The sequence below is a fragment of the Hemitrygon akajei genome, chromosome 14, assembly GCF_048418815.1.
Source record: "Hemitrygon akajei chromosome 14, sHemAka1.3, whole genome shotgun sequence".
In the NCBI taxonomy this organism is placed as follows: domain Eukaryota; kingdom Metazoa; phylum Chordata; class Chondrichthyes; order Myliobatiformes; family Dasyatidae; genus Hemitrygon; species Hemitrygon akajei.
In genome coordinates, this window is record NC_133137.1 from 47,106,421 (window position 1) to 47,126,175 (window position 19,755).

The window sequence follows — 19,755 nt, forward strand, 5'->3', positions numbered from 1 at the left end:
TATGGAATATTCTGAGTAGTTTTTGGCTCCTTCCCCAAGAAAAGATGTGCTGGTATTGGAGGGCATCCAGAGGAGGTTTATGAGAATAATCCCAGGGTTAACGTATAAGGAACATTTGATAGCCCTGGGCTTGAAGTCTCTGGAGTTTAAAAGATGAGGGGAATCTCATTAAAATCTGTCAAATATTGAAAGGTCCAGACAGAGTGGATGTGGAGAGGATGTTTCCTATGGTGGGAGAATCTAGGAACAAAGGGCACAGCCTCAGAATAGAGACGTCCATTTAGAATGGAAATGAGAAGGAATTTCTTTAGCCAGAGGGTAGTGAATCTGTGGAAATCATTTCCACAGACAGCTGTGGAGGGTAAGTCATTGGGTAGGTTCTCACTTAGTCAGGGCATCACAGTTTACAGGGTGAAGGCAGGAGAAAGGGGTTGAGCAGGAAAATATATCAGCCATGATGGAATGGCGGAGTGGACTTGATGGACCAAGTCGCCTAATTCTGTTTCTATGTCTTATGGTCTTATGGTCTATCTAACTTCTCTTTAAATTCTCTTTACACCATTCACAACCACCGCCTGGTGTTAGTTCTGATACCAGTTGCAAAGCTCAGTTGTATTCTTGTAAACACGAGGAGATCTGCAGATGCTGGAAATTCAGGCAAATTTATTCTTGTAAATCTGCTATGTAATAATGTACTTCTGATTTGCAATGCAACACTGACTAAATAATTTGCCTCAGAGTAATACTGCCGGCCCTCTTGTGACCAGGTCATTGCTTTGTTATTTCTGATACACAAAATGAGGTAAGATAAGATTAGCTTGCTTTTTCACATGTACATTGAAGCATACAGTGAAATGCTCCATTTGATCAAAACAAATCAGTGAGGATTATGCAGGGCAGCCTCCCAATGTTGCCACACCTCTAGCACCAGATTAGCATGCATGTGCACAACTCTCTAACCCTAACCTAAGTTCTTTGGAACTTGGGAGGAAACTGGAGCATCCATAGGAAACTCAGGGAGGACCTACAAACTCCTGACAGGCACCAGTGGGAATCAAATCCCAATCTGAGATCACTAGTGCTGTAAAGCAACTCTGCAACTGCTACACTACTTTGTCACGCAAAATAATTGAAATATTCTTCCTGCTCTGCATACAGTATGTGATAAGACACAATAATAAAGTCCAATGGGCATTGAGGAAGGTTCAAAGTTCAAAGTGAATTATTCTTTGGCGTGTAGAAAGTTGAGGGGGACTTGATAGGGGTATTTAAAATTATGAGGGGGATAGAGTTGACGTGGATAGGCTTTTTCCATTAAGAGTAGGGGAGATTCAAACAAGAGGACATGAGTTGAGAGTTAGGGGTCAAAAGTTTAAGGGTAACATGAGGGGGAATTTCTTTACTCAGAGAGTGGTAGCTGTGTGGAATGAGCTTCCAGTAGAAGTGGTAGAGGCAGGTTCGATATTGTCATTTAAAGTAAAATTGGATAGGTATATGGACAGGAAAGGAATGGAGGGTTATGGGCTGAGTGCAGGTAGGTGGGACTAGGTGAGAGTAAGCGTTTGGCATGAACTAGAAGGGCCGAGATGGCCTGTTTCCGTGCTGTAATTGTTATATGGTTATATTATCAAAGTACATAGGTGTCACCACGTACAACCCTGAGATTCATTTTGTTGTGGGCATACTCAGTAAATCTATAATGGAATCAATGGAAGACTACACCAATCAGTGTGCAAAAGACAACAAACTGCAAATACATAAAGAATGAAATAAGAAGAAAGGTAACTATTTTATTGATGTTGGATGCTGTTGGAATTATGGGCACAAGCCTGAACTACAATGAATTAATATACCAGAAGAAAGCATTCATTTAATCCCTGACTAGTTGTGGGTGGTAATTCTGTTACAAAAATATATTGCAATGAAATTGAAACAGCTTCAATATTGCAATTTTATTGCATCCTCACCTCACTGAGACGCCTGGCAAATCATTCCTGAATGAAACATAACTAGGCTGGCGTCCGTTGCTATGGCTCCTAGGGTAGATGGCAGTCAGCTGCTCTCCATTCATCACCTTGACAGCGTGTGCAATATCGTTTCATACATTCTCCCAGTGTTTATATGGCATTGCCTCTTAAACTGACAGACCAGGCGCTTGGATAATGCATGTTGAAGAAACCTAACTCACTGAGTTTCGAGCAATATTTTTATTTAATAAGGAAACAGAAAATGTTGGGAATGCTCAGCAAATCAGGCAGATTCAACAGGGCGTCTCTCCACAGCTGCTGAGTACTTGCTCCATGTTGTTTTACTTCATGTTTACAGTATTTGCCATTCGTTGCTTGTCTTTCGATTCCTTTTGGATGTTGCGTTTGAAGTATTTCCAGACATTTTCCAATTCCCACATCTCAGAGGACCTATTCTGGCCCAACACATCAATGCAGTAGCTCTACTTCATTAGGAGTTTAGGAAATTTAGTATGTCACCAAAGACTGCGAGTGTCAAATGCATGGCAGATGGAGTATTACTTGTGAAAATATGAAGCTAGCCACGTTGGTGGGACAAGTGAATAGACTACTGGTTAAAGGGGAATAGAAAAAGAATCAGATTTGGTCTCTTCGAGTACTATGTGCAGTTTTGGGACATGTGGATATGCTGGCATTGGAACTGGTCCACAGGAAGATCATGAGAATGAGTCTGGGTTAACATATGAGGTTATTTGAGGCTATGGAGCTTGTACTCCCTGGAATTTAGAAGAACTAGGAGGGTCTCATCGAAACATTGAATATTGAAAGGCCTACTTAAAGTTTATCTGGAGAGGATGTTTCCAGCAGTGGGAGAGGCTATGAACTGAAGCAACAGCCTCAGAAGAGAAGAGCAGAGGAACATCCCTTTGGAGGAATTTCTTTAGCCAGAGTGTGGTGAATCTGTGGAATGACCTTTTCCTGTTCCTTGTTGTCTCTGTTTATATTTTATAAACAGCAACATACGAGGCTCAACTGAAGACCTGTTTGTATAGGATATGTCACAACACTATTCTCTCAAACACACTCAAAATTATCCACACTGCATTAGCTCCTGGATATGGCATAAGAATTTTGTTTTCAAAATGTCTATTCCTACCCCACGTCTGACTAACAGAGGCAGAATACAGGCAGTGACTAGCTTGTTCACACTGTCGATCCCTTTAATGTGGCAGGGGAAAGGATGCTGAGGGATATCGCAAACTTGTTTTCCACATAGAGAGCATTTTCACTAATTGAGATACAGATGAAAGTTGACACAGTAATCTTGATTTATGAAAACTAATCCTAGACTGTTTAAAACTAAACAATGGAAGTGACAAACACTCAACCAGTGTTCGCAGAAAACAAATAAATCCATCTTCTAGTGTAAACAACCTCAACAAAGAGAGAATACAGAAATCAGGCTGGAGAAAGCTATTGTCAAACCTTCTTACAATCTTAGCAAGGACAGTCTGATCTTTGGTGCCTAACTGGAAATGTTTTGCTGTTTTTATTTTCAATTTTCTTCCTACTTCCTTTATAAATGAACAAATTTTACTTGAAAAGCTACTGTGCATTCAGGTGCTGTAAATGGACCCTTTTGAGGCCTCCGTTGACAGGGGTTGACCGTGGCTGTTGCACCCAAGTACGATACAGAGAGCAAGCTGTTGCCCATGCAGCAGGCCTCCCCTCTCCATGCAGCTGATGAATTCAAAGGAACGACAGAGACAGATACAGTTTGGCACCAGCGACTTCCCAGGAGCTGCCATTCAGCACTGAACCTAACGCAGGACTGATTCCAGCACCAGGTTTCTCCCTTGAGGTTTACTCCTGAAGCCTTCCCCATTAGTGGGTGCAGCTACAAGGCAGCGGAGATTTGAGATCATAGTTTTCCTTCTCCTAGATGAGCTGCCAAGCAGGGCTGACAAGCTCCATCAGCCCAGTGATGGCCTGTTTGCAACGACTGGAACGGGGGGAATATCAGTCTCCGTTCCCATACTGTTGGATCCATTGTTTTAAAGGCAAGGTCAGTGTCCCAGCTAATGCTTATTCCACAAACACCACTGCAGCATAGCTCATTTCGTCTCTCCTCGCCTCCATCATATCACCGACCACTCTCCATCCCTTCCCACATGCACCCAAATTTCATCTCCAGCTTCTCCCAGTTCTGATGAATACCATTCTTTATTTTTCTCTCTCCATAAATGCTGCCTGGTTTGTAGGATATTTTAACCACCTTCCATCTTATTGCAAATGTCTACTATTTTCAGTATGTTGCTTTTAAGAGCAGGGAATTCAATCAATCCGTCAGCTTCAGTCAGGCTGGGGACCTCATTGTTTATCACATGGGTGCTAGCTGGAGTTTGATGTGTGTAAATTGGATCAAAATTCAAAGTAAATTTATTATCAAAATATGTACATTGTATGTTACCATACACTACTTGAGGCTGATTTTCTTGCTGGCATTTACAGGAAAAAAGGTTGCCTTATTTCTGACATTTGAAGAGTGGCAGCACTTCAGGATCAACGCATTACTGTAAGATGCTTTAAGAAATACTGAGGTGTTAAAGCAAGGGTTTCCAGTCCGGGGTTCACAGATCCCTCAGCTAAAGGTAGCGTCCATGGCATGAAAAAGGTTGGGAACCCCTGTGTTAGAGGGAATGAAGGATGAGGTTCCTTACCTTGGTGCCCCAATTTAATATAGGGGGACACTCGATACCGTCATTGGGATCTGTAGTAGCTTGCTAACACACAGATTAAACATTACCTTTATTTGTTACAAGTATATCGAAACATACAGTGAAATGTGTCATTTACACTGTCCGAGAATGTCATGGGGGCAGCCCACAAGTGTAGCTATGCTTCTGGCACTAACATAGTATTGTGGCAACCCACCTTCTACGCAGGCGACCCGGCTCACAAATAGCCAGCGTGCGGGGGCAGACTTTGGTAATGCACTTCTGATGTCATTTCTGCCCAGAGAGGGTGGGCGCTAGGGATTAAATGCCAGCGCCGCGAAGTTTGAATAAACTAGTTTCGAAACGACTTACCGACTGCGTGTCGTTATTTCAGCACTCTGTGTAGCACATCGCTACATTGGTGACCCTGACGGTCCAAACGGGATTTGGACCAAAGATGACCAACTCTTTATCTGTTCACGCAGTTTCGCAAAACTGCCGACTTTCTGGACGCTGCGACCACGCGTGTGGTTTAGCCAAGCAGAAGCCCAGTTCCAGATTCGGCAGATATCCTCTGATTCCACGCGTTACTACCATGTGGTGAGCGCCCTTGACCAGGAGACGGCCGCCCAGGTTGCGGATTTCATACAGTACCCCCGGAGGAAGGCAAATATGAAGCATTCAAAGTGCTGCTCATTGAGACCTTTGGCCTCTCACGGTGTGAGCGAGGTGCCCGCCTGCTTCACCTGGACAGTTTGGGAGACAGACTGCCGTCAGCATTGATGAACGAGATGCTGTCCCTGGCTGATGGACACAAGCCCTACCTCATGTTCGAGCAAGCGTTCCTAGAGCAACTGCCCAAGGACATACATCTGCTGCTGGTCAACGCAGATTTCAGCGACCCCTGGAAGGTGGCGGCCTAGGCAGACGTGCTGTGGAAAGCCAAGAGGGAGAGCGTGGCGTCCATCGGTCAGATTACCAGGCCACGTGTCCAATAGCGGACCAGACCAGGCCTGGCAGGGGGGGCCCAGCACACAACACAGAGGCAGGAGTGAGGAGCCAGTGAACAGTGGTGTTTCTACCACCCGCGGTGGGGCACAAAAGCCCGCTGTTGTCGCCCGCCCTGCAAGGGCCAGGGCCAGGGCCAGCTGCCGCTAATGACTATGGCAGCTGGCCACCAGGACAGCCTCCTGTACATCTGGGACAAACAGTCAGGACGCCGCTTCTTGGTCGACACCGGAACGGAGATCAGCGTCTTGCCTCCGACGGGGTACGACACCCACAACAGGAAGCCAGGACCCACCCTCAGGGCCGCAAATGGCAGCACGATACGGACCTACGGCACCCGCACAGTGCAGCTGCAGTTCGGCGCCAGCTGGTTCACGTGGGACTTCACACTGGCCGCCATGGCCCAACCACTCCGGGGGCGGACTCCTTGCGAGCTGATCGACTTGCAAGGGAAAAGACTGGTACATGCCGAGACTTTCCAGATGTTCTCCCTGGGTGAAGCCAAGTTGCCGGCCCCACGCCTGGACTCCATCACGCTGTCGGACAACGAATTCACCAGAATCCTGGCGGACTTTCCATCAATTCTAGCACCACAGTTCACGGCAGCCATGCCCAGACACGGGGTACAGCACCACATTCCGACCCAGGGACCACCCCTCCACACCTGTGCACGAAGACTCCCCCCGGAAAAGCTCCGCCTGGCGAAGGAGGAGTTCAAGAGAATGGAGGAATTGGGGATCGTACAGAGGTCCGACAGCCCATGGGCCTCCCCCCTGCACATAGTGCCCAAAGCAGCCGGGGGTTGGAGACAATGCGGCGACTACCACAGACTGAACGAGGCTACCACTCCAGACCGCTAACCTGTGCCGCACATACAGGACTTTGCAGCAAACCTGCACGGGGCAAAAATCTTTTCCAAAGTAGACCTCGTCCGGGGATACCACCAAATCCCGGTGCACCCTGAAGACATCCCCAAAACAGCACTTATCACCCCGTTCGGCCTGTTCGAGTTCCTCCGAATGTCGTTCGGCCTGAAGAATGCCGCACAGACGTTCCAGCGGCTAATGGACGCGGTGGGATGCGACCTGGACTTTGCGTTCATCTATTTGGACGACATCCTTATAGCCAGCAGTTGTTGTCAGGAGCATCTGTCCCACCTCCGCCAGCTCTACTCCCGCCTGAGTGATTTCGGCCTCACGATCAACCCGGCCAAATACCAGTTCGGTCTCGATACCATCGACTTCCTGGGCCACAGGATTACCAAAGACGGGGCAACACCTCTGCCCACCAAGGTGTGGTGAACTACATATACCTGTCTGGACACGCCCCCTGCTGACTGCTCCTGTGGCTCCTCCCACAGACCCCGGTATAAAGGCGATTGAGGCCTGAGCCCGGCCCTCATTCTCCAGGATGTAGTATGGTGGTCAACTACTGCTTGTTCTTTCTTCCAGTCAATAAAAGCCGATATCTCGACTTCACGTCTCAGAGAGAGTTATTGATGGTGCATCACAAGGTAGACGCAATCCACCACTTTGCCTGGCCCAACACGGTCAAAGGCCTGCAGGAGTTCGTTGGTATGGTGAAGTTCTACCACTGTTTCCTCCCCTCAGCAGCCCGTATCATGCGCCCTTTGTACACCTTGTTGTCGGGTAAAGGCAAGGACATTACTTGGGACGAGGAGGCTGCAGCCGCTTTCGTTAAAGCCAAGGAAGCCTTGGCAGATGCCGCAATGCTGGTGCACCCCAGAACGGACATTCTGACTGCCCTCACGGTGGACGCATCTGACACAGCAGTCGGTGGGGTACTGGAGCAGCTCATCGAGGGGTGCTGGCAACCCCTGGTGTTCTTCAGCAAGCACCTACGACCACCCAAACTCAAGTACAGTGCTTTCGACCGGGAGCTGTTGGCACTGTATCTGGCAATCCGGCATTTCAGGTACTTCTAGAAGGTGTCCGATCCCTGGTTGGCTCGCCAGCAGTGACATCTGTCCTACATCTCCGAGTACACGACGGACATCCAGCATGTCTCGGGAAAGGACAACGTCGTGGCGGACGCACTCTCCAGGCCAGCTATCCAGGCCCTGTCCCTGGGGGTGGACTATGCAGCACTGGCGGAGGCGCAGCAGGCAGACGACGAGATGCCCAGCTACAGGACCGCAGTCTCGGGTTTGCAGCTGTAGGACTTTCTCGTAGGCCCAGGTGAGAGGACCCTCCTGTGCGACGTGGCTACCGGCCAACCTCGCCCCATCGTCCCAGCAGCCTGGAGGCGGCGAGTTTTCGACTCCATACACGGTTTGGCGCACCCATCTATCAGGACGACCGTCCGGCTGGTCTCCAGCAAGTTTGCATGGCATGGACTTCGCAAGCAGGTCAGTGAATGGGCCGGAACTTGTGCGCAGTGCCAAACGGCCAAGGTGCAGCGGCACACTAAAGCCCCACCGGAGGTTCGACCACATTCATGTGGATACCGTGGGACCTCTACCAGTGTCCCGAGGAGCGTGGTACCTCCTAACGATGGTAGACCAGTTCACGAGGTGGCCAGAGGCGGTCCCGCTCACCGACACATCTGCCGATTCCTGCGCCCGAGCACTGATCGCAACCTGGGTAGCACGCTTCAGGGTAGCGGCCCACATTACCTCCGACAGAGGCGCCCAGTTCACCTCCGGCCTGTTGGGAATGCAGCTACACCACACTACTGCCTACCACCCACAGTTGAATGGACTAGTGGAACGCTTCCACCGTCACTTGAAGTCGGCTCTCATGGCCCGCCTGAGAGGACCTAACTGGGTGGACGAGCTTCCCTGGGTCCTGCTTGGAATTCATACAGCGCCCAAAGAGGATCTGCATGCCTCGTCGGCCGAGTTAGTGTACGGCGCGCCCCTGGCCGTCCCGGGAGAGTTCATACCAGCCCCAAGGGGGCAAGAGGAAGAACCCGCAGCAGTCCTGGACAGGCTATGCGAAAGGCTCGGCAACCTGGCCCCCGTACCGACTTCACAGCATGGACGGACCTCGACCCATGTACCCAAAGACCTGCAGAACTGTAAGTTTGTGTTTGTACGAAGGGGCGTACGAGGGGCCGTTCAAGGTAATCAACAACAATGGGTCCACATACATTCTGGACATTGGGGGGAGAGAGGAAGTTTTCACGGTGGACCGACTCAAACCAGCCCATGTGGACTTGGCGCAGCCGGTTGAGATTCAGGCACCGCGGCGCAGAGGCAGACCTCCCAAACAGAGGCTGATCCAGACTGTGGACATTGGGGGGTGTATCGCCGGTTCTGGGGGGGGAGGGGGTTATGTGGCGACCCACTTTCTGCGCAGGCGAACCGGCTCACAAATAGCCAGCGCGCGGGGGGAGACTTTGGTAATGCACCTCTGATGTCATTTCCGCCCGGAGAGGGTGGGCGCTAGGGATTAAAAGTCAGCGCCACGAAGTTTGAATAAACTAGTCTCGAAACGACTTACCGACTGCATGTTGTTATTTCAGCGCCGTGTGTAACACATCGCTATGGTATGCCCACAAATTACTAACCTTTTTACTGATGCATACGCATCTGGGAATGTGGAAGGAAACCAGAGCACACATAGGAAACCCATGCAGATAACGTACAGACTCACTGGCAGGGATTGAATCCCGATTGCTGGCACTGAAGAGCATTACGCTGACGCTAATTCAAATCAACTAAACCATACCTTTGCATTTTGTAAAGTTGAATTACAGTGAATATAGTTACAGTTCAATTACAGTTGAATTAACGTGGATAGGCTTTTTCCATTGAGAGTAGAGGAGATTCAAACAGGAGGACATGAGTTGAGAATTAGGGGGCAAAAGTTTAGGGGTAACACGAGGGGGAATTTCTTTACTCAGAGAGTGGTAGCTGTGTGGAACGAGCTTCTAGTAGAAGTGGTAGAGGCAAGTTCGGTATTGTCATTTAAAGTAAATTTGGATAGGTATATGTACAGGAAAGGAATGGAGGGTTATAGGCTGAGTGCAGGTTGGTGGGACTAGGTGAGAGTAAGCAGTCAGCATGGACTAGAAGGACCGAGATGGCCTGTTTTCACGCTGTAATTGTTATATGGTTATATGAATGGCAGCACCTTGCGAGTGTTGTAGAACAGAGGGACCTTGGAGTTCAGGCACCTGGTTCCCTGAATGTGAATCACAGGTGGACAAGTTGGTGAAGACAGCTTCTGGCACACTGTCAGACCATTCAGTGTAAATGCTGAGGCTGTACAAGAAACTGGCGAGGACTCACTTGGAGCATTGTCGTTAGTTTTAGTCACACAACTATAGGGAAGATGTTATGAAGCTGAAAAGAGGGCAGGAAAGAATTACAAGGATGTTACCAGGACTTGAGGACTTACAAGGAGAGGCTGGACAGATGAAGACTTCATTTCTTGGAGTGCAACAGGCTCTGGGCTGATCATACAGAGCTGGATAAAATCAGGAGGGGCTAGATGGGATGAATGCTGTCAGTGTTTTTCCAAGGGTTGGTGAATCAAGAATGGGTGGTTTTAGGTGTAAGGTGGGAGGAGAAAGATTTAATAGGAACTTTAGAGGCAACTTATTTTTACACGAAGGTTGGTACATACTTGGAATGAGCTGCCAGAGAAAGTATTTGAGGCAGACGGCATGACAACTTTTACAAGAGATTTGGATAGGTACGTCGGGTAAGAAGGTTATTGTGTAGGAGGGAGTGAGGGACTGGGTTAGAGGCTTTAGAAGGTTATTGTGTAGGAGGGATAAGGGACTGGGTAAGAGGCTTTAGAAGGTTATTGTGTAGGAGGGAGTGAGGGACTGGGTAAGAGGCTTTGGAAGGTTATTGGTGTGTAGGAAGGAGGCAGGGACCGGGTAAGAGGCTTTAGAAGGTTATTGGTGTGTAGGTGTGAGGGAAGGATGGGGTCAGTAGGTTGAAGGTGTTTAGGAGGGAGGGAGAGACTGGGTAACCTGCCTGTCATCCATTCCTCTATCCATGCCACTATCTTTCCTGTAATGTCATGTGAATTTATCTTGTTAAAGAGCCTCATGTGTGGCACCTTATCAAATTCCTTCCGAAAATTCAAATAAATGACATCCACCCTACTTATTACTTCCATGAAGATTTGTCACAGAAATCATGCTGACTTTGACTTATTTTATCATGAGCCTCCAAGTACTCCAAATCCTCATCCTCAATCATTGGCTGAAACACTTTACCAACTACTGAGGTTTGACTAAATGACCTGTAATTTCCTTTCTTTTGCCTTCCTCTCTTCTTAGAGTGGAGTGACATTTGCAATTTTTTTAGTCCTCTAGGACCATGCTAGAATCAAGTGACCCTTGAAAGGTCATGACCAATGCATCTGCTCTCTCTTCAGCAACCTCCTTCAGAACTCTGGGATCTAGTCCATCTGGTCCAGGTGACTTATCCACCTTAAGACCTTTGAGTTTGCCTAGTACCTTTTCCTTTGTAATAGCAATAGCAATCACACTCACTCCTGCTCCCTGACACTCATGGACCTCTGGCACACTACTAGTGTCTTCCACAGTAAAGGCAAATGCAAAGTACCCATTAAGTTTGGCTTTGGAAGGTTATTGGTACATAGGAGGGATTGGGAAAGGTTGCTTTCGAAGATTGTGGGCATAGGAGGGAGGAAGGTATTGGGTGAGGAGGCTTTTGAATGTTACTGCTGTGTGGGAGGGAGGGAGGTATTGGGTGAGGAGGCTTTCGAATGTTACTGGTGTGTGGGAGGGAGGAAGGCATCTTGCACTACCTTTGGTTCAGTTTGCTGCTGATTTCTTGTTTGTATTGTCCTGCTGAAGATTGTGGATATGCTGTGCTGACGTTGGATTGTATGGCGACACTTGTGGGCTGCCCCCAGCACATCCTTAGATTCGGCTGATTGTTAACACAAATACATTTCATTGTTTGCTTAAATACATGTAAGGGGTTTCCTCTTTTATGTTACCGCTAAGGCTAATAAAATGGCTTCTTTGTTACGTTAAAAAAATGCTTCTTTGCTTTTCTCTCACAGCTTGTTTGGGTTATAATTACTGATAATGAGAATTGTATTGATTTGTTAAACAATTGGGATAGATGTTATTCTTTCTTGTGGGTCTGTAAGCTATTGTTTCATGGACTTTGGGGAGAAGGCACGATGGTGATAGAGAGAGGAGACGCAATGCTGTAAGCTGGATGACAGAACGGACCCCGAGGCCCAGGGTCTTCGGCGAGGTGAGGAGACAACGACAGATCGTGTGGAGCGTCTGGTTTTCCACCATTGCTGGTCCCAGGCAGCGGATCGAGGAGGTCTGAGGGGATCGAATGGTGGCAAGAAGACTTCGTTAACTGAGCTCCAACGGTTGTGCGCGAAGTGGTTGAACTTTGATAAGTTTGGCGCCTTTTACTTTTCCTTTTATATTGTATCTCTACTAAGTACATAGTTCCAGTAAGATCTATAAAGTGTAATCATTTAATCGCATATGGTGTACTGCCTGTTATTTGACGTGGTGGGGACATCACACAGCATCTACACAAGGTGATTACCCAGTTTGGCAGGGCCGAAGGCTGCTCCCCCTAGACGGAAGCGAGCGGAGTGAGCCTGAGGCTTACCAGGGGGCTACATTGTGGAGGCTTGTCCAGGATTGGATTCTGTGGAAGCTGTGTGATCGCCCTCTTTAAATTATGCATGCTGCGGGGATGGAAAGCTGGTGTGCCTCTGTGGGATTGCTGGTTATCTCTGCATGCGTGTTGGGTGGGGTAGCTGTTGGTACCCCGGAGGTCGTTGTTCAAGTTTAGACTAGCGCTGACAAAATGGTGGTGGGACCATGGGCTGTCAATACGGTTAGGAGAGAGAGGAAAGACTGGTCGGAATGCTCCAGCTATGGTGGGCTCCGCCCGGTTGTTGGAATAATGTCCAGCCCTAAAGGGGCGGAGGCGTGGGTGGAGCGGACCTCTCAGTTGTTGGGTGAGTGGCAGTGCTTGGCTGAGGGAAAGCGACAGGGATTGGTTGGCAGTTTGAGTAGGCGGGTTAGTGATATTGTTAGAACTGTCAGGTCCAATTACCTCGAAGTGACAGCTGCCATTATCGGAAAGCGGGGGAAAATGCGTTTGGTTTGACTGGAAGTCAAATGCCACAGCTGGGGGCGCTTACCATATCTGTGGCAGGAGATTGGTGGAAAGTTTTCAGGGTATCTTCTTTGGCTAGGGGGGCACATAAATTGTTTGCGGTGCCAGGGGGATCAGTCAAGGGGATCAGCCCCTCCCTCAGTTGTTCAGCTGATCAGAGAGGTGTCGGGAAACTTAGAGGAGGCCCAGTGGGGGAACGGCTTGGGGTCTCTGGGGGAGCATGTTCCCAGCAATGTACCAAGGAACTCCCGAAAGGAACAGACCCTATTCCTGAAGGCTTAGAGGGACCACGCACTCGGGTGTTGTTATGGATGGATGGAAGCCACGCTAAAGCCATCCTCGACACCGAAGCGCAGGTCAAGTTGCTGTACAGTTCGTTTTACAACCGGTATTTGAAGCATTTACCCTTGACAACATTGAGGGCACTGGAGATTTGGGGTACCAGTGCTGATGATTATCCAGACAATGGTAATTGGTCAGTGAAACTGGAATTCTTGGAGGCCAATGTGGGGGTGACTGAGGTTCGTGAATTGTTAATGCTGATGTGTCTGGACACTGTTGAGATGGGCAGCGTTTTGATTCTGGAGGGGACTAACACCCCGCTGGTGAGGAGGCACATGGGGGCCTGCCAGGAGGAGGCAGGTGAGAGCTGTTTGGAGGCATTGACTGTTCACCCAGTATTTCAAGCTGCTTGTGAGGACGAGTGTAGCAGCATGGGGCCGGTACCGAATTTAAATGAGAGCCGGTGGTGGTACGGCCTGGACGAAGTATCTGAGGGTGAGGCCCTCGTAGTGGACGCTCAGAAATACCACAAGTGAGGGAAGTTGACTGCTGAAGACACCTCAGTGAGAGAGAGAGGTTGCAGCGACTGGCCCCTGCAGCCGTGGAAGATGTAAGCAGCGTGTGTGTGGATTATAGGACTCCGAACAGGCACACTGTCATTGACCAGAATACGGTCCTGAGGGCCAAAGAGGTGATGGCCTGTCTGAGTGGTGCAAAGTGACTTAAGGTGCTGGATCTGAGGAGTGGATGTTGCCAGATCCCAATGAGTGAGGCCGACAAGGAGAAGGCAGCTGTTATAGGTCCCCTAGGATTCTTCCGGTCCAAGAAGATGCCACAGGGCACATCTGGAGCCCTTGCAACCTTCCCACGGGGCATGGGGAAGACCATGGGGGATGTGGAGGTGTTTGGAGTTTTGGCGTATGTGGACGATCATCTACGGTTTGGATTCGCCTTGGGTGACTATGATGTGAGGCAAGTGCCGGAGCCCAGGCGACAAAGAATTAATGAAGTGGAAAACCTGAAAGTTGACCTGGAAGAAGTCATTAGGAAGAAAAAGCTGGAGATAAGTTCAGTGAACACTAAACTGGAGGCTGACTGATCTTTAACGGCTGCTTTTCAGGTCAGGGTGCAAGAAGCTGGTGGAGTAACTGCGTCCCAGATGGAGATGAACATGAAGCGTGAGTCAGAACTGCTGAGACTGTGGCGAGAGTTGGAGGGGCCAGAGAAGAAGCTGATGTCTCAATTGCAGGAGGCTGAAGAGGCTGCAGAGGCAGCCCAGGCCAAGTGCTTCAGTTTGGAGAAAATCAAACAGCAGCTACTGATCGCAGAAATGAGGAAGAATACGGATTTGAAGGATGATGTGCTGGATATGTGGTACATGCTGCCTTTTGTTAATTTCCCCTTGATTGAGGAAGAGACCTTTGGCCCTTCTCCCACTGAGTCAGGTGTAGTGGGGAGGGCTAGCTATGGACAGCCTGGGTTACTGCAGGACCCTGAAGGAAAAGAAGCGGGGCCCTGGTCACGGGACAGGAGGCTCCCAGTTGCAGTAAGGGCATGAGTGAGAGATTGAGAGAGGAGTTGGCAAGCAGACCCGAGGTATCCCCAGTTGAGTCTGAGCCTGAAGGGTTTAGGTGAGGGGGTACAGAGGTCTTGGAGGGTTAGCAAACTCCCAGATAGGTTGGCCTATGTAGCGCCTGAGGAACAGGGCGTGAGGTCAACTGCTGAGGAGAAATGTCACTGTTTGTACCTGGATTGGGTTTTGTGTCTGCAGGAGCTCTTTGGAAGTCATGAGGATATGACTAAATTTGGTGGGGGGAGAGTGTAAGGGATTTCTTCTTTTATGTTACTGCTAAGGCTAATAAAATGGCTTCTTTGTTATGTTAAAAATAAAAATGCTTCTTTGTTATGGTAACTGCTGAGAAAGTGCTTTTCTCTTGCAGCTTGTTTGGGTTATAATTACTGATAATGAGAATTGTATTCATTTGTTAACCAATTGGGATAGATGTTATTCTTTCCTGTGGGTCTGTAAGCTATTGTTTCACAGGCTTTGGGGAGAAGGCGCGATGGGGATAGAGAGAGGAGACGCAATGCTGTAAGCTGGGCGACGGAATGGACCCCGAGCGGATGTCCGACGCCGAGGGTCTTTGACGAGGAGAGGAGATGAGGACAGATTCATGTGGAGCGTCTCGTCGACCACCGTTGTTGGTCCCAGGCGGCGGGTTGAGGAGGTCTGAGGGGATCGAATGGTGACAAGAGTACTTCGTTAACTGAGCTCCAACGGTTGTGCACGAAGTGGTTGGACTTTGATAAGTTTGGCGCCTTTTACTTTTCCTTTTATATTGTATCTCTATTAAGTACATTGTTCCAGTAAGATCTATAAAGTGTAATCATTTAATCGCATATGGTGTACTGCCTGTTATTTGGCGTGGTGGGGACATCACACAGCATCTACACAAGCTGATTACCCAGTTTGGCAGGGCCAAAGGCTGCTCCCCCTAGACGGAAGCGAACTGAGCGAGCCTAAGGCTTACCAGGGGGCTACATATACATTTGGCAAATATATGAATCTGAATTTGAATTTTGTACGTCTATAATACAAAGAATGAAAATCCAAATCTTATGGAATGTTTCTGCACTCACTAGTGGAGGGTAATCACAGTGTGTGTATAAACAGCAAAACTAAAAGAGAATAGGGGTGCTGGCCAGTCTTACCTGCAGTTCCACTCCATATCCCATGAAGACAGTGACATTAACGGTACACTGCAGAGAGCCGTAGGCAGACAGCGGAAGATAGTCACTGGAATCGATATATCCTTCAGAGCTTGGGAATGTTATGCTGCATGGAGCTGTAATTGGAAGATTCCTTCATAAGCATATCTCAAAATCCTTTCTGATTAACAGTTTGAACAACCAAAGCATTTCTACTTTCAGTAACATGAGGTTCATGTCACAGAGAGTAGTGCTTCTGCCTCAAAGTTCCAGAGCAGGGGTTCCCAACCTTTTCTAGTCCATGGACCCCTACCATTAATCAAGGTGTCTGTGGACCCCAGGTTGGGAATCCCTGCTCCAGAGTCACAATCCTTTCCTCCAGCAGTATCTGTGTGGAGTTTGCATGTTCTCCATGTGGCCACAGGGGCTTCCTCCCAAAAAGCGGCTTGATGCTGGTTTGAAGTTAATAACTCATCTGGGTGATTGATAAGTTTGTGGCCTACAGTAGAAGGAGATGAGTTATTAACTTCAAACTTTCTGCATAATCACTCAAAGAGTTGGACTGCATGTGCATGTAATGAGAGCTGTATAACTCATCTCCTTCTACCTTAGGCCACAAACTTATCAATCACCCATCTGTGGACACTTTCTGGAGGTCCAAGATCCGTAAGCTTCACAACCGCTGGACTAAGTGTGTAAATGTAGGAGGGGACTATGTTGAAAATAAATGTGCTAGGTTTTCTAAAATTGATTCCTTCTACCTTAGGCCATGAACTTATCAGTCACCCCTCGTACCCTGTGGGCCAAAAGGCCTAATTCTGCTCCTCAGTCTTATGGTCTCATGGTCCTCACCTACTACCCTACCAGCCTCTGCATTCATCACACCAAGTCCTGGTTTGGTATCCCGACCTGAAATATTGACCACCCTCCACTTTGCTTCATAGACGCTGTTTGACCCATGGAGTTTCAACAGCAGTTTGTTTCTTTGCTATTCATCAACTTGATTGAATTAATATATTGGAATTAGATTATACCATGATTGGTCTGTAAGTGAATACATCAGCATCTGCTTTATTTTAGTCAACTGGAAACTTTCCTGTCACATCTAACAGCTGGTGTAGAACAATAGAACGTTGATGATGGGAATAGATCTGAGTGATGCTTTGATCATTTGATTTCCCAAAGCACGTCTATTAATCAAAGTGGAGAATAGGACTGACAAAGGATTCGTATTGGATGGTTACTGTAGCCTTGTACTCATCTGTGTGATCTGCTACAATTGAGATCCACCTCTACGGCTAGACTTTGGCCACCTCTTGTAGTAGGTTGTGCTCTGGCCTCCCTTTCATGGCCCGAGGAGCCACTGAGGATGAATGAAGGGTCAGGTCTAGGGGGGAGCCCTTTGCAATGAGAGAACCAGCTTGTCACCGAGCACTCCCCTGGGGATCAGGTGCTTGCAGAAGACATCCACCTGCCTTGGGGAAGGAAGCTGCTCTCTCTGCAGGAGTGGCTGCAATGTAGTGAGGCAGAATGGTCCTGGGAACCTGAAAGATCTGAAGGTAGATAGGTCACCGAGACCAGATGGTGTTCCTACCGAATGTTGAAAGGACTAGATAGGGTGGATATGGAGAGAATGTTTTCAATGGTGGGGGTATCCAGAACTAGAGGGAATAGCCTCAAAACTGAGGGGCGACCTTTTAAAATGGAGGTTAGGAAGAATTTCAAGAAGGCAGACATAAGTCCTATGTGTTACCGTCTTATGGTGTACATCCCAGGGTTCTGAGAGAGGTGACTGAAGAGATTGTGAAGGCATTAGTAATGATCTTTCAAGAATCACTAGATTCTGGAATGGTTGCAAAAGACTGGAAAATTGCAAATGTCACTCCATACTTCAAGAAGAGAGAGAGGCATAAGAAAGGAAACTATAGACCAGTTAGTTCATAAGATGACATGACATCAGAGCAGAATTAGGCCATTCAGCCCATCGAGTTGGCTACACTATTCCATCATGGCTGATCCTGAATCCCACTCAATCACATACACCTATCTTCTCACCATATCCTTCAATCAGAAAACTTTCAACTTCTGCCTTAAATATACCCATGGACTTGGCCTCCACTGCAGTCTGTGGCAGACCACTCCACAGATTCACTACTCTCTGGCAAAAAAAAATCCCTCTTACCTCTGTTCTAAAAGGTCACCCTTCAATTCTGAGGCTGTGCCCTCTAGTTCTGAATACCCCACCATAGGAAACATCCTCTCCACATCCACGTTATCTAGTCCTTTCAACATTCAGTAGGTTTCAATGAGATCCCCTGAATTCTTTTAAATTCCAATGAGTACAGGCCCACAGCTGCAAAATGCTCTTCATATGTTAACCCCTTCATTCCCAGAATTACCCTTGTGAACCTCCTCTGGACTCTCTCCAATGACAACACATTCTTTCTGAGATATGGGGCCCAAAACTGTTTTTTTCATAAGTTTTTTTCATTGAATTTTCAAATAGGTTACAGAAGGAAAAAAAATTATTAAAAAAAATTATCAACCCTTCCCCCCTCCCCTTAACCCTCCCCCCTAACATATCCCTATAGAAAGAGAAAAAAAAAGTGAGAAGAAAAAAGAAAGAAAGAAAGAAAGAAAGAATGCCTGGATATCGGAAGATCCCCACATGCTCCATGGAGTTCATAATAGCTTTAGTATATATATTTATTTATTTCCCCAGATAACCAATAATTTTATCTTCGGAGCACCTATATATTTAATCCTATCTTTTGTAAATAAGGGCGCCAAATTTTCAGAAATATTTCATATTTATCTCTTAAATTATAAGTAATTTTTTCAAGTGGAATGCAGCTAAAAATTTCATTCTTCCAACGATCTATACTTAAGTATGAATCCGATTTCCAAGTAACTGCAATAGCCTTTTTGGCTACTGCCAATGCAATTTTTATGAATTCTTTCTGATATTTATTCAGTTTGGATTTTGGTTTTATCCCTTCAATATTGCCTAGAGAAAATAATGTTGGATTATGTGGAAGTTGTGTTCCAATAAAATTCTTAAATTTGTCCAAAAAGGTTGAATTTTAAAACAAGAACAAGTAGAGTGTAAAAAAATACCAATTTCTTGATTACATCGGAAACATTGATCAGATAAATTTGGGTTTAATTTATTTATTTTTTGTGGTGTAACATATAATTGATGTAAAAAATTATAATGCTCTAATCTTAACCGGACATTTGTTGTATTTGTCATACTGTCAAGACATAGTCTTGACCAACTTGTTTCTTCAATTTTAATATTGAAGTTGACAATACTCCAAGTGCAGCCTGACTAGTGTTTTATAAAGCCTCAGCATTATCTCCATGTTGTTGTATTCTATTCCCCTTTGAAATAAACGTCAGCATTACATTTGCCTTCTTTACCACAGACTCAACCTGTAAATTAACCGTATGGGAGTCTTGCATGAGGGCTCACAAATCTCTCTGCACCTTTGATGTTTGACCCTTCTCCCCATTTACATAATAGTCCACACTATTGTTTCTTTTACCAAAATGAGTTACCATACATTTTCCATCACGGTATTCCATCTCTGACATTTTTGCCCATTCTTCGACTCTTAAGTCCTGCTGCAGTCGTATTGCTTCCTCAGCACTACCTACCCTTCCACATATCTTTGTATCAATTCCATTATCCAAATCATTGACAAACAATTTGAAAAGTAGCAGTCCCAATACTCTTCACTGAGGGACACCACTAGTCACCGGCATCCCAACAAAAAAGGCCCCTTTTGTTCCCACTCACTGCCATGCCAGTATCTTTCCTGTATCACCATGAGATTTTATCTTGTAATAGCAATGATATTCACTCTTGCTCCCTGACACTCATGGACCTCTGGCACACTGCTAGTGTCTTCCACAGTAAAGGCAGATGCAAAATACCCATTAAGTTCATCTGCCATTTCTT

General features: G+C 47.1%; 1 protein-coding gene across 1 annotated transcript in view; it reads right to left on the reverse strand.

The window, feature by feature from the left end:
- Positions 1-19,755, reverse strand: part of sez6l (seizure related 6 homolog (mouse)-like) — a 762,782-nt gene that overhangs the window by 705,524 nt on the left and 37,503 nt on the right. The window contains exon 4 of the mRNA XM_073065299.1: positions 15,795-15,928. Within this exon, the coding sequence (XP_072921400.1) occupies positions 15,795-15,928 (134 nt within the window). The remainder of the gene's footprint in view (positions 1-15,794; positions 15,929-19,755) is intronic.